This window comes from Gymnoscopelus braueri (assembly GCF_963280865.1).
Source record: "Gymnoscopelus braueri genome assembly, chromosome: 20".
NCBI classification, from domain to species: Eukaryota; Metazoa; Chordata; class Actinopteri; order Myctophiformes; family Myctophidae; genus Gymnoscopelus; species Gymnoscopelus braueri.
Genome location: NC_137622.1, coordinates 3101717 through 3117389, shown reverse-complemented (window position 1 = coordinate 3117389; position 15673 = coordinate 3101717). Strand labels below are relative to the sequence as shown.

General features: G+C 37.6%; 1 protein-coding gene across 1 annotated transcript; it reads left to right on the top strand.

The window, feature by feature from the left end:
- Positions 1–2319: 2319 nt before the first annotated feature.
- Positions 2320–5175, top strand: LOC308076397 (solute carrier family 25 member 53-like; the record flags this gene model as incomplete). The annotated part of the gene is made up of 2 exons (XM_080416631.1): positions 2320–2499; positions 3887–5175. 2 exons carry the CDS (start codon positions 2320–2322, stop codon positions 4664–4666), a joined length of 960 nt encoding a protein of 319 aa, XP_080272757.1. The 3' UTR covers positions 4667–5175.
- Between the last annotated feature and the right edge of the window lie 10498 nt (positions 5176–15673).

Genomic DNA, 15673 nt, shown 5'->3' with positions numbered 1-15673 from the left:
GAAGATAGCCTAGGTTGAAAATGTTTTTTTTTAACAAGGAGTTATTTTGTGATGGGATACTGTTGTCTACTGTTATTGTTTTTCCAACTCATATTCAGTGGTGGACAAAGTACTCAACCACAGAACAGTAAAAGTATAGATACAGTGTTACTGGTCAAATACTAGTGAAAGTTGCTCATTCAAATTTGTACTTGAGTTAAAGTACTGGTTTTAAAAATACCCCCCAAAAAAAATTCTATTCAAAAGTACAAAGTATATGTTCTTTTTAATACAAAATTGCTGCATGTTCCCAAAAAAAAATTATATATTGAAGAAATGTGCAAAAATTGTTAAAATAGCTGATCTACAAGCCCACAATGCCTCTCAGTCAGCGATATAACAAGCTAATGGCTATTTTGGAATAGGTGAAGAATAAAATAAGGCTTAATTGGTTAATGTATATTTTGTAATAATCTACAATGTAATTTGTAACTAAAGTTTAATTGTAGTGGAGTAAAAGCATAATGTTTGCCTTTGAGATGTAGACAAATGGACACACTTAAGTAAACTAGAAGCATCTCAAAATTGTTGGTTATGACCTGGTTAACCTGCGCGTTGTGCATTTCTACAGGTCATTGTATTTTCATTTATGTATAGATACATAAATGAAAATACATTGACCTGTAGAAATGCACAACACGCAGGTTAACCAGGTCATTGTATTTTCATTTATGCATGCTTTGGGCTATATATTGTTATTTACTGTGCAAGTTATTGATTGTATGCTTATTATTTTTTGTGTGAACATAGTTCTCACGGCATGACTGAGGGATGAGGAGAATGCTTGAAGCAATAAATGCCCGTTTATAAAGAACCCGACCTGTGTCTTCAATGTTGTGAGAGGAGCTACAATGAGCTTGAGCTGTACCGACGATGAACTATAAAAAAAAAAAAAAGATTTGAAAAAAAAGAAGCAGGGTAGATTTAAGCAATATTACACTCGAGGGTGTGCTTTACCTTACATTATTGGCACTTCAGTGATGCTCGCGGAACTCGGCTTCGCCTCGTTCCTGACCGCATCACTGGCGTGCCAATAATGACGGTAAAGCACACCCTCGAGTGTAATATTGCGATTATACAACAGTTACCAACAAAACACATCCAAATGTATTCATATTGTGGGGCAATTCATAATAAAAATGTTTCGCTATTATCCGTTTCCCTGTAAAGAGAAGAGTTTATTTGACTGAGACATTAAATAGTCCCTGTAGCAGCGCTCTGAGGCGCCGTCTCATCAACACAGCTGAGCTATCAATGCTTGCGCAGTGGAATTAATTCCAGTAGGCTATATGCTCCGTCGTACGACCGTGTCACGTGGCCAGAATAACTGATCTACAAGTTGACAACGCCTAGCGATGGCGACGCGGTGTGAACTTGTAGATCGGCTATTTTCGCCGTGCGATACCTGGCGTCGCGTTGTGAACTTGTAGATCGGCTATTTTCGCCGTGCTGTTTGTTTTCCTACCGTGGGACAGCGTGACGTCACAGCACAGCTGTGCCATATATGGTCTAATCAGGTGCGGACTGCAGTGCGAAGTGATTTATTAATGTGATTAGGCCCGTGCTATCATGCTGGTTTGAAGCACGGCTAGATAGCTATTTCAACCAATCAGATTGCTTGGTCGGAACTACCTTTTGTATAATTCCTCATCAAAGCTGCCATAGTTGCAGCAGAGAAGAGCCCTGTTTTCAACATCATAAAAGGAGACTAAGCTCTCCCTATATTGATTGATTGATGGTTTGGTCCAACTATTCAGCCAGGTCTTAATATAGGAAGAATACTTATAACCAAGCAAAGGTGTGTTGTTTAAAGGATTATTCTACTGAGTTGTAGCCTACTTTCACTTTTGCTTAAAGTCTTTTAATCATTAATCTCACAGAACCTCATTACTTGAGTCAAAGTGATACTCCTGGTCAATATTACACCACAAGTGATAGTTGCTCGGTCACATTTTCAAAGTGTCAAAGTGCTGGAGTACTTGCTTTAAAGTACTCAAGTATTCAAAAATGCTTTTTCTTTTACTTTTTTAATATCAATGCATTGCTGTATTGTTACAGAACCTTGTAACTCCCTGAAACCACCTAATGAATGCAATGAGAACCAGTATGCTACACAAAGCCCATTTGGAAACGTCTTTAAGTGCTTCAGTATAGAAGTATGATCAAATCGACAAAGAGGACAGCCATATATATATATATATTGTTCATGAGAATGCAATATTATAAAAGTACTTTTCTTTCCAATTAGTTGCATTTCCAGAAGAAGACGCACAGGAGAAAATGGATAGCCAACGCATAGCCAAGCTGGAAAAGGAAATCACTAATCTCCGACAAGAAGTAGGCCATCAGCATGCAAAGAACAACGAGCTACAGACACAGATGACCACAAAGAACAACGAGCTACAGACACAGATGACCACAAAGAACAACGAGCTACAGACACAGATAACCAAGTTGGAGGTGGATAGTAGTTACATTTACTCAGCTACATTAACTATCTTTATCAATAAGCATTGGCAAAAAAAATTGAGTCAAGAAGATCTCCCTTCTTAATTATTTTCTTTCTATCTGCAGCCTCTATATACGTATCATGTATATAGACTCAGTGTGGTTAGCCACATCATATGCAGACTGCAGAGCCTTGTAAATGCATCCTGTCTAACACTGAACTCAGTTATCATTCTCAATTCAATTCAAAAACTTTATTGTCATGAGAAAACTTCATGTACGTTTACATTGCATTATCTCATCTCCGGGTTAGGGTGTGTGTGTGTGTGTGTGTGTGTGTGTGTGTGGGGGGCAGTTAAGGTAGGAAGGGCCAAACACCCGGAGGACACTTTTTCCTAGTCTAAAAAAGGTGTCAGGTTTCAGGTAGTAGAGCCATTTCTGCTGAGAGATAAGGATAGCTGCTCTGTGGTCAATAAGGTTAGAGCTGTAACAGTCCTCCTTCCTAAATTTTTTGTTAGAAAAAGTATTGTGTAATAAAAAAGCAACGAGACATCATACCATTTAAAACATATTCACAGTTAAAACAGGCACAGCAACAAAAAAATTAAAATCTGTTGGGAACATGTTCTGGGGTGCTCTGGGAGTACTGCCCCCCAGGTCTCTGGGCTCTGACTGGCTACTATTTCCATGCAGCTGGATATTGTATAGGATATACTTGTATATACAATTGTCCACTATACTGTAACTATATTAAACCCGAAGAGGGCAGATCCCCAGTCTTTTTCCTCGTCTCTTAATACGATTTCCCCCCACATCTGTATTATGTTAATGATTTATACTTGAAATCATTCAGATATAACCTGTTTTTACTTCAATTAATTATGTATGTGAAAATTTATGATAAAGAAAACATCACATGGATGCATTATCCACTGGATTATTTTCATGGAAATGCTTGTTGTGCATCCTATATTAAAATTGGCTACTGGGATAACCATATAAGGAGTTCCCAATGCAGCTATGCCCAAATATGGAGTGTGTTGTCTAACCTCAATGTGTCGTCATGGCATCAGGCGCAAACAAATCAGTCAGCTCCATATATGGGCACAAAATGCCCATATATGGGCATATACTGATAACATCAGCGATCTCCATATATGGGCATAAACGGGACAAGGACTGACAGATACAGATCTCCATATATGGGCATATTGGTCGGAGCGGCGGTGTGACGTAGCTGTGAGGGCCGCATAGCGGTCCGTACCTCTAGTGAAATTAAAATCACCATATTTCTGTCTCTGCTTTGAAGGACTGGAGTGATTGTACTATACAAGAGAAGAAGGCCCAGAGGTCTGCTTTGCGCCTACATCTCCTATATGTCGTCCTGTATCCTGTCCAGAAGACGATCTTTCGCCAGCAGATCCACAACATACCGGTTCGTGAGGCAATATACCAGCTCTACAAAGAGCGGAGGGTGAATATGTTCAGAGGGATGTTACCTCATTTGACCTTACGGCTGAGTAAGGTTCCTTTGATATATTACGTCATCCACGACAACCTCCTCCACCTGCTCTCCTCTTCACCCATCATCATCCCTCCTTCTGCTCGCGCAGCACTGGCAGGGTTGGGTGCGGGTGTGGTGGGGGCTATCATTACTACACCATTTGAGCGTGTCCAAAATGTGTTGCAAAATGGGGCTTATAACAACAGTATGCCCGAACTGAGGTGTGTTCTGGAGAGGCTGTGTGCTGAGAGATGGGCCTTAGGGTTCTACAGAGCCTTTCTGCCCATGGCAGCCCGCAACGCCCTGGGGAGCGTTATATTTTTCGGTCTGAAGGACACGTTTTATGAGGCTGTGGCGGCACAGGGGCTCCCCCCAACGGCCTCTTCTTTCGTGTCTGGCAGCCTGACCTCCATGGTCGCCCACTTGCCCATGTACCCGCTGTCTGTGCTGGTGGCTAACATGCAGACACAGGTGGCTGGGAAGGAGGAGAGGGTAGTAGGAGTGAGGGCCTGTTGGAGGCAGTTGTGGGGCTCTCGGCAAGGGAGTGTGGCCAGGCGTGTGGCCCTGCTGTACCGCGGCAGCCCACTGGTTATGCTGCGTTCATGTATCTCATGGGGAATCACCAACATCATCTATAACCAAATGCAGAGGCATGCAGGCAGAGATGTTGAGTAGGTAGATAGATACCATAAGACAGCCTAAATGCAAGGGGCACTGCAAGGTTTTCAGAATAGGCCAGGCAAAAGCTAAAATCCTTAATACATGATAAGATTTCATTCCAAGCCTCGCCAATGGTATGAAATGATAGTTCCTATGATTACTGGAGACTCGGTCATACACCCTCATAATGGTAAAAATATCGAAGTAAAAGGGAGAATTACATGCAAGACACAATTTGTTTATCTTTTAAAGTGCCCCATGGTTTCTGCTATGTGGGAAAAACCAAAAGAGAATTTTGACAGAATTACAGAGCACAAGAGTAATATTAGAAATAAAGACGAGAAGTCTGCAGTTGCCAGGCACTATAATACTGTAAAACATGACATTTGTACACTGAGATTTCAAGGTTTAGAAGTAATCCACTAAGAAGAGGTGGGGACAGAGACCGGGTACTATTGCAAAGGGAGGCTTATTGGATCCATTTCCTAAATACAGAGTTCCCAAAGGGATTGAATGAAGAGCTATTATTGAATGTTTCTTTTTGTAAATCGAATTATTTGGTTGTGGTGTCTGTGGAAACTGTAAGAAACTGTAAAATACAAATGCTATTTATGATGCATTTTAATGTAAACATTGACAGTATTGTGAATTGTGAGTGAATTGCATGTGTTCTAGACCGCGGTGAAGTTGGTTTCAGGTTGGATATTCACCCAGTTGGATATTCGAAAATCTTAGGGACCGTCAATAAATTACAGATTGCAATTTAAAAAAAATGCTATATCTCCTAGACAAAACCACCGGGACACACCAAAACACATCACAATGTTCATTGACCATGCATACACTATGCACACCTTTTATTTTGAAAAATGTCCAAAAATGTATTTTTTATGATTTTCTGAAATCTAAGAAATTAAATAACTTTTTGGTCGCATGACCTTTTCAACAAAACCATTATTCAAATTATTTGTCAGTAATTCCTACATCATGCACACCCTTTATTTTGAAAGTTTTCCTCAAAATGTATTTTTTATGAATTTCTGAAATCTAAGAAATTGAATAACTTTTTGGTCACATGACTTTTTCAATAAAATCATTGTTCATATTGTTTGTCAGTCATGCCTACATGATGCACACCCTTTATTTTGAAAAGTTTCCTCAAAATGTATTTTTTATGATTTTTTGAAATCTAAGAAATTGAATAACCTTTTGGTCGCATGACCTTTTCAACAAAACCATTGTTCAAATTATTTGCCAGTAATTCTTACATCATGCACATCCTTTATTTAGAAAATTTCCCTAAAAATGTATTTTTTAAGAATTTCTGAAATCTAAGAAATTGAATAACTTTTTGGTCACATGACTTTTTCAATAAAATCATTGTTCATATTGTTTGTCAGTCATACCTACATGATGCACACCCTTTATTTTGAAAGTTGTCCTCAAAATGTATTTTTTATTAATTTCTGAAATCTAAGAAATTGAATAACTTTTTGGTCACATGACTTTTTCAATAAAATCATTGTTCATATTGTCTGTCAGTCATGCCTACATGATGCACACCCTTTATTTTGAAAAGTTTCCTCAAAATGTATTTTTTATGATTTTCTGAAATCTAAGAAATTGAATAACCTTTTGGTCGCATGACCTTTTCAACAAAACCATTGTTCAAATTATTTGCCAGTAATTCTTACATCATGCACATCCTTTATTTAGAAAATTTCCCTAAAAATGTATTTTTTAAGAATTTCTGAAATCTAAGAAATTGAATAACTTTTTGGTCACATGACTTTTTCAATAAAATCATTGTTCATATTGTCTGTCAGTCATACCTACATGATGCACACCCTTTATTTTGAAAGTTTTCCTCAAAATGTATTTTTTATTAATTTCTGAAATCTAAGAAATTGAATAACTTTTTGGTCACATGACTTTTTCAATAAAATCATTGTTCATATTGTCTGTCAGTCATGCCTACATGATGCACACCCTTTATTTTGAAAAGTTTCCTCAAAATGTATTTTTTATGATTTTCTGAAATCTAAGAAATTGAATAACCTTTTGGTCGCATGACCTTTTCAACAAAACCATTGTTCAAATTATTTGCCAGTAATTCTTACATCATGCACACCCTTTGTTTAGAAAATTTCCCTAAAAATGTATTTTTTAAGAATTTCTGAAATCTAAGAAATGTAATAACTTTTTGGTCACATGACTTTTTCAATAAAATCATTGTTCATATTGTCTGTCAGTCATACCTACATGATGCACACCCTTTATTTTGAAAGTTTTCCTCAAAATGTATTTTTTATTAATTTCTGAAATCTAAGAAATTGAATAACTTTTTGGTCACATGACTTTTTCAATAAAATCATTGTTCATATTGTCTGTCAGTCATGCCTACATGATGCACACCCTTTATTTTGAAAAGTTTCCTCAAAATGTATTTTTTATGATTTTCTGAAATCTAAGAAATTGAATAACCTTTTGGTCGCATGACCTTTTCAACAAAACCATTGTTCAAATTATTTGCCAGTAATTCTTACATCATGCACACCCTTTATTTAGAAAATTTCCCTAAAAATGTATTTTTTAAGAATTTCTGAAATCTAAGAAATTGAATAACTTTTTGGTCACATGACTTTTTCAATAAAATCATTGTTCATATTGTCTGTCAAGCATACCTACATGATGCACACCCTTTATTTTGAAAAGTTTCCTCAAAATGTATTTTTTATTCATTTCTGAAATCTAAGAAATTGAATAACTTTTGGGTCACATGACCTTTTCAACAAAATCATTGTTCATATTGTCTGTCAGTCATGCCTACATGATGCACACCCTTTATTTTGAAGTTTCCTCAAAATGATTTTTTTTATGATTTTCTGAAATCTAAGAAATTGAATAACTTTTTGGTCACATGACCTTTTCAACAAAACCATTGTTCATATTGTCTGTCTGTCAGTCATGCCTACATGATGCACAGCATTTATTTTGATTTGTTTTCCTCAAAAGGTATTTTTTATGAATTTCTGAAATCTAAGAAATTGAATGATATAAATTGATAACCTTTTGGTCACAATTCCTACATGATGCACACCCTTTATTTTGAAAATATGGCAGGACCAAAACAGTAGGCAATAAGCATTAAGAACAATGTGCAGGTGTAAAGGAGCAACTTGGACACTCAGGCATGAAGGAAGCATGAGTTCAAGTCCGTTGCTCTCCCCATGTATGGGGACTAGGTTGGCAGAGGGTGTGTAGAGCTCAGGATCACATTAGATAATTGACACAGGGGTGAAAAATGGGTTACAAAATAATGGGATAAAAAAAAAAAGAACAAAAAAGAACAATATGCACAATAAGCCAAAGAATAAGCCATAGAAATGGAAGACTGAACTTGAGAAAAAGAAAACTGTAATTGTGACATAGCTTGTGACATAGCTTTGACCAATTGGAGTAAGACTGGTTTCAGTGCTATTTGGCATGATGACCCTCTACCATACTGTACAGTTTCATAAGCATATGACACTGCATGTATGTTTTAGGGGCAGAAGAAGAATTTTCACAAAACGTCAATTTTCATTTCAAAGTTTCATTGCCGACGGTCAAACGATTCATGAGCTATGCACGTTCAAATTGAGTGCTCATTTTCAATTGAGTGCTATAGCGCCACCCTTTGGCCAATGGTCATGGGCTTCACATAGTCACCGTTTGGCATGGCCATCTACCAGATTCCCACGAAAACCGACTGCACGGTTCAGCCTGCAGAACTGCTATTTTTGGCAGAAGAAGAAGTTACAAAATTATTTGTACTTATTCTCATTGTCATTTATTTGATTTGTATAGTTTTCACGGTGTTCGAATGCAGCTTCATCTATGTTGAGAAGTTTGAAATAACATAACATTAACATAACATCCACATCGTATTCTTTCACCGTAAGCGGCCCTCGGTTTTGTGAAAGAATACGATGTGGATGTTCTCAACGGGTGTTTATTTCAAACTTCTCAACATAGATGAAGCTCCATTCGAACACCGTGAAAACTATACGAATCAAATAGATATGACAATTAGAATAAGTACAATTCATTTTGTCCCATCATTTCACAAACAATATCAGTGCATTCCAATCAATGACCTTTTCAATAATTCAACAATAAGAATTCAATTATAATGCAGTGATTTCATAACTCTATACCTTAGTTTCAATTCAACTTATTCAATTCAACAATATAATTCCATTGTGTTTTCAATAAGCCAATTCATTTACATAACAAACTAATACCAAACAAAGAAAAGAACAAAGCAGAATAAACCATAACCCAAAATGAATTACCAAACAATTACAACAATTAACTCTAAAGTAGATCAAAAGAAAGCAAAAACAAACAATCCTGTACCTCACTCTGCTAACCAGGGGCGCTAGGTCGGTGCAGAAAGTTACTGGAACTCTGGGGTTCAAACATAGCAAAGCAAGCAACAGGCAGGCACTGTGGACAAAATGAACCATTTCAAAGCTGCATAAACATTTCAAACTGCTTCAATATTACTTCAACTAGAGTTTGACTTCAACTCATAGTCCGGCAGCCGAGGTGGACGGGTGGGAAATTTGGTATGTAGTCTTTTTTATTGGCCTACAATATTGTCTATATATATATACATACATTCATGAATCCACTTGCTGACCGGCAGAACGTATTGGGCAATTCTTTTATAGGGGTTCTCTTGTGACTCTACCATTAGCATCCTATGGCAGGCAAAAATGTCAAACTTTCCTTTTGCTTTAAGTAGCATGTGACATGTCAAACTTTTCATGATTCTCAATCCATTCCAAGCATTTGTTTTGCACAAAATACACTCCCTGGGTTAAAAACAGCCATAGATATCATGACAAATTGTAAAATTTTGGGCACATTTGGGCAAGTGGCTATGGCTGCTTAGTCGAAAATCCTGATGATGATGATGATGCTAATGTCCTAGAGGAGGAAGAGAGAGAAAATCCTGATGATGATGATGATAATGTCCTAGAGGAGGAAGATGAGGAAGAGAGAGAAAATCCTGATGATGATGATGAGGAAGAGGAGGAAGAAAAGCCCTCTGATGAAGATGATGATGAGGAAGAGGAGGGAGAGAAAGAAAAACCCTCTGAAGATGATGAGGAAGAGGAGGAAGAGAGAGAAAATACTGATGATGATGATGAGGAAGAGGAGGAAGAAAAGCCCTCTGATGAAGATGAGGAAGAGGAGGAAGAAAAGCCCTCTGATGAAGAGGAGGAAGAAAAGCCCTCTGATGAAGATGATGATGAGGAAGAGGAGGGAGAGAAAGAAAAACCCTCTGAAGATGATGAGGAAGAGGAGGAAGAGAGAGAAATCCTGATGATGATGATGATGAGGAAGAGGAGGAAGAAAAGCCCTCTGATGAAGATGAGGAAGAGGAGGAAGAAAAGCCCACTGATGAAGAGGAGGAAGAAAAGCCCTCTGATGAAGAGGAGGAAGAAAAGCCCTCTGATGAAGATGATGATGAGGAAGAGGAGGGAGATTTTGTTGAAAAGGTCATGTGACCCAAAAGTTATTCAATTTCTTAGACTTCAGAAATTCATAAAAAATACATTTTGAGGAAACTTTTCAAAATAAAGGGTGTGCATCATGTAGGCATGACTGACAAACAATATGAACAATGGTTTTGTTGAAAAGGTCATGTGACCAAAAAGTTATTCAATTTCTTAGATTTCAGAAATTCATAAAAAATACATTTTGAGGAAACTTTTCAAAATAAAGGGTGTGCATCATGTAGGCATGACTGACAAACAATATGAACAATGGTTTTGTTGAAAAGGTCATGTGACCAAAAAGTTATTCAATTTCTTAGATTTCAGAAATTCATAAAAAATACATTTTGAGGAAACTTTTCAAAATAAAGGGTGTGCATCATGTAGGCATGACTGACAGACAAAATGAACAATGATTTTGTTGAAAAGGTCATGTGACCCAAAAGTTATTAAATTTCTTATATTTCAGAAATTCATAAAAAATACATTTTGAGGAAACCTTTCAAAATAAAGGGTGTGCATCATGTAGGCATGCCTGACAGACAATATGAACAATGGTTTTTTTGAAAAGGTCATGTGACCAAAAAGTTATTCAATTTCTTAGATTTCAGAAAATCATAAAAAATACATTTTGAGGAAACTTTTCAAAATAAAGGGTGTGCATCATGTAAGCATGACTGACGGACACCATGAACAATGATTTTGTTGAAAAGGTCATGTGACCCAAAAGTTATTCAATTTCTTAGATTTCAGAAATTCATAAAAAATACATTTTGAGGAAACTTTCAGAATAAAGGGTGTGCATCATGTAGGCATGACTGACAGACAATATGAACAATGATTTTGTTGAAAAGGTCATGTGACCCAAAAGTTATTCAATTTCTTAGATTTCAGAAATTCATAAAAAATACATTTTGAGGAAACTGTTCAAAATAAAGGGTGTGCATCATGTAAGCATGACTGACGGACACTATGAACAATGATTTTGTTGAAAAGGTCATGTGACCCAAAAGTTATTCAATTTCTTAGATTTCAGAAATTCATAAAAAATACATTTTGAGGAAACTTTTCAAAATAAAGGGTGTGCATCATGTAGGCATGACTGACAGACAATATGAACAATGATTTTGTTGAAAAGGTCATGTGACCCAAAAGTTATTCAATTTCTTAGATTTCAGAAATTCATAACAAAATACATTTTGAGTTAACTTTTCAAAATAAAGGGTGTGCATCATGTAGGCATGCCTGACAGACAATATGAACAATGGTTTTGTTGAAAAGGTCATGTGACCAAAAAGGTATTCAATTTCTTAGATTTCAGAAAATAATAAAAAATATATTTTGAGGAAACCTTTCAAAATAAAGGGTGTGCATCATGTAGGCATGACTGACAGACACTATGAACAATGATTTTGTTGAAAAGGTCATGTGACCCAAAAGTTATTCAATTTCTTAGATTTCAGAAATTCATAAAAAATACATTTTGAGGAAACTTTTCAAAATAAAGGGTGTGCATCATGTAGGCATGACTGACAGACACTATGAACAATGATTTTGTTGAAAAGGTCATGTGACCCAAAAGTTATTCAATTTCTTAGATTTCAGAAATTCATAAAGACCACTCTATTGTATATAGACCACTGTACTGTATCAATAGCTGTATGAGACCACTGTATCTAGAGACCACTGTACTCTATCTAGACCACCGTACTGTATCTATCACTATATGAGACCACTGTACTGTATCTAGAGACCACTGTATTGTATATAGACCACTGTACTGCATCTATTGCTATATGAGACCACTGTGCTGCATCTATATCCCACTGTATTGAATCTATAAACCATTGTACTGCATCTAAAGACCACTGTACTGCCTCTATAGACTAGCTACTGTATCTATAGACTGCTGTACTGTATCTATAGACCACTCTAGTGCATCTGTAGACCATGTAGTGCATCTGTAGACCCCTATACTGCATCTGTAGACCACTCTCGTGCATCTTTAGACCCCTATACTGCATCTGTAGACCACTCTAGTGTGTCTGTAGACCCCTATACTGCATCTGTAGACCACTCTAGTGAGTCTGTAGACCCCTATACTGCACCTGTAGACCACTCTAGAGTGTCTGTAGACCCCTATACTGCATCTGTAGACCCCTATACTGCATTTGTAGACTCCTATACTGCATCTGTAGACCACTCTAGAGTGTCTGTAGACCCCTATACTGCATCTGTAGACCCCTATACTGCATCTGTAGACCACTCTAGAGTGTCTGTAGACCCCTATACTGCATCTGTAGACCCCTATACTGCATCTGTAGACCACTCTAGAGTGTCTGCAGACCCCTATACTGCATCTGTAGACCCCTATACTGCATCTGTAGACCCCTATACTGCATCTGTAGACCACTCTAGAGTGTCTGTAGACCCCTATACTGCATCTGTAGACCACTGTTGTGATCTGTAGACCACTCTAGTGCATCTGTAGACCACTCTAGTGCATCTGTAGACCACTCTAGAGTGTCTCCAGACCCCTATACTGCATCTGTAGACCAATGTTGTGATCTGTAGACCACTCTAGACTAGTGTCTGTAGACCCCTATACTGCAGCTGTAGACCACTGTAGTGCATCCATAGACCATTGTACTGCATCTACCAAGCCTTTGTGGCGACCTTCTCCCCACTGGCCCCAGGCTCAGGAATAGCTTGCCCCTACACGTCAGAGCTGCCCAGTCAATTGTTATTTTTCAATCTTTATTAAAGACTAATTTCTTTTGCCTGGTCTTTAGCGACAGCTGAGCCTGGCAGTCCATGTTTTTCCTTTACTGGTGCTAATGTTTTGTTTTAGTTTCTATTTCATTGGTATTTTATGCTGATGTCTATTTATATTGCATTGTTATGTTTTGTTTTAACCTGTACAGCACTTTGGGTGACCTGGTCGTGTTAAATTTGCTTTATAAATACATTTTAAGTTGTGTTGAGTTGAGATGCAGTATAGTGGTCTATAGATACAGTACAGTGGTCAATGTATGTGGTCTATAGATGCAGTACAATGGTCTATATGCAGTACAGGGGTTTATAGATTCAGCTTTTTTATATAGGCCTATATATATTTGTTTTAATAATAATAATATTCAAATATATTCGAATATCTGCCCTTTTTTAAGACCAATATTCGAATGTCATTTCTGAGGAAAGTTACCAGCCCTACTCTAGATGCAGTACAGTGGTCTCATGCAGCTATAGATACAGTACGGTGGTCTAGATAGAGTACAGTGGTCTCTAGATACAGTACAGTGGTCTCATACAGCTATAGATGCAGTACGGTGGTCTAGATACAGTACAGTGGTCTCATACAGCTATAGATACAGTACGGTGGTCTAGATAGAGTACAGTGGTCTCTAGTACAGTGGTCGCATACAGCTATAGATACAGTACATGGTCTCATACAGCTATATATACACAGTACAGTGGTCTCATACAGCTATAGATGCAGCACAGTGGTCTCATACAGCTATAGATACAGTACAGTGGTCTCATGCAGCTATAGATACAGAACAGTGGTCTCATACAGCTATAAATACAGTAAAGTGGTCTCATACAGCTATAGATACAGTAAAGTGGTCTCATACAGCTATAGATACAGTACAGTGGTCTCATACAGCTATAGATACAGTACAGTGGTCTCATACAGCTATAGATACAGAACAGTGGTCTCATACAGCTATAGATACAGTACAGTGGTCTCATACAGCTATAGATACAGAACAGTGGTCTCATACAGCTATAGATACGGTACAGTGGTCTCATACAGCTATAGATACAGTACAGTGGTCTCATACAGCTATAGATACAGTACAGTGGTCTCATACAGCTATAGATACAGAACAGTGGTCTCATACAGCTATAGATACAGTACAGTGGTCTCATACAGCTATAGATACAGAACAGTGGTCTCATACAGCTATAGATACGGTACAGTGGTCTCATGCAGCTATAGATACAGCACAGTGGTCTCATACAGCTATATAGATACAGTACAGTGGTCTCATACAGCTATAGATACAGTAAAGTGGTCTCATACAGCTATAGATATGGTACAGTGTTCTCATACAGCTATAGATACAGTAAAGTGGTCTCCTTTTTACAATAGGCGGAAAATACATATTTGTACTGCATGCAAACAACTTCATGGTTCTTGCCCAAAACTGCATGAGATTGGCATAAATTTGGCATGTCTGAACAGGGGAGGCTTGTAGGTATCCATGTAACCCATTTCCATTCACATATATTGAGGTGACAGTTCAAGGGACCATTTGGAAAATGGTGATGGCCATTTTTCCATGCCAAAATGTTGTCTTAACTTTGAATCATTAGGTATTTAGCCCCCTTCCTGACAAGGTAGCATGCCATGGTTGGTCTCTCATTGGAAACCTGAGGTTCTCTGGAATCCATTGGTATCTCTATCTTTTGGCTACGTCTAAATTTGAGATCTATGCGAGATCTATCTACCCTATGCGCGTGGACCCCCCTTTCCATCTAGACTATATCTTTTGGCTACGTCTAAATTTGAGCGTTCCACAGTCTCCGAAAGACAGTCTCATCGGCATTTCAGCCAGCCACCCCGCAGGTCTCATAGGGGTAATAAAACATTGAAAAAACACACTTTGGACCACTTTTTTTCTTGGGATCATCGGAATCCCTATATTAGAGGTCCTATGGATGCCAAAAATCTAAACTAGAAAAAAAATCACACCCTGTGTGAAGTGGGCGGTGTCTTCCTAGCTAACCACAATACTGAATGGAGTCAACCAATGATATATGATATATGCTTTGATCTTAAAGAGCCACTTCTAGGAAGACTTTCTATTTTCTTCTCAATATCGGTTTTCCCTTTTCTCATTTCAGCCATAGTGATCTTTGACTTCTACTTTACTGTTCTCAGGAAATGGACAGTATCTAAGTAATATACTAGTATTACATCACAGTGGTTTTAGATTAGTTTCGTCATATGTATCACTAGCCAATCACAGCATGTGTCTTGCTAGCTAATCACAATACTGAATGGAGTCGATCAATCATGTACAAAAGATAAATACATTTATTGAAACACTCTTTATGATGGACAAAACCATAACTTAAAAAAAACTAATTTATGTTTTTTTTTAAGTTATGGTTGCTTATATAGGGCTATGCACATGTGTCATGTGACACTGGCCAATCACAGTCCTGAATAGATTGTGATTGGCCAATCACAGCGCAGGATAATTGTACAAATTTCCAAACCTCATTTTCAGGGGCGGTTTCACTGCCCAAGATATTTGTACATTTTTCCAAATCTCACTTATAGGGGCGGTTTCACCGCCCAAAAATAAGCAGTCACGCGTGGACCCCTCCTAGGGCCTCTATACTATATGAACAATGATTTTGTTGAAAAGGTCATGTGACCAAAAAGTTATTCAATTTCTTA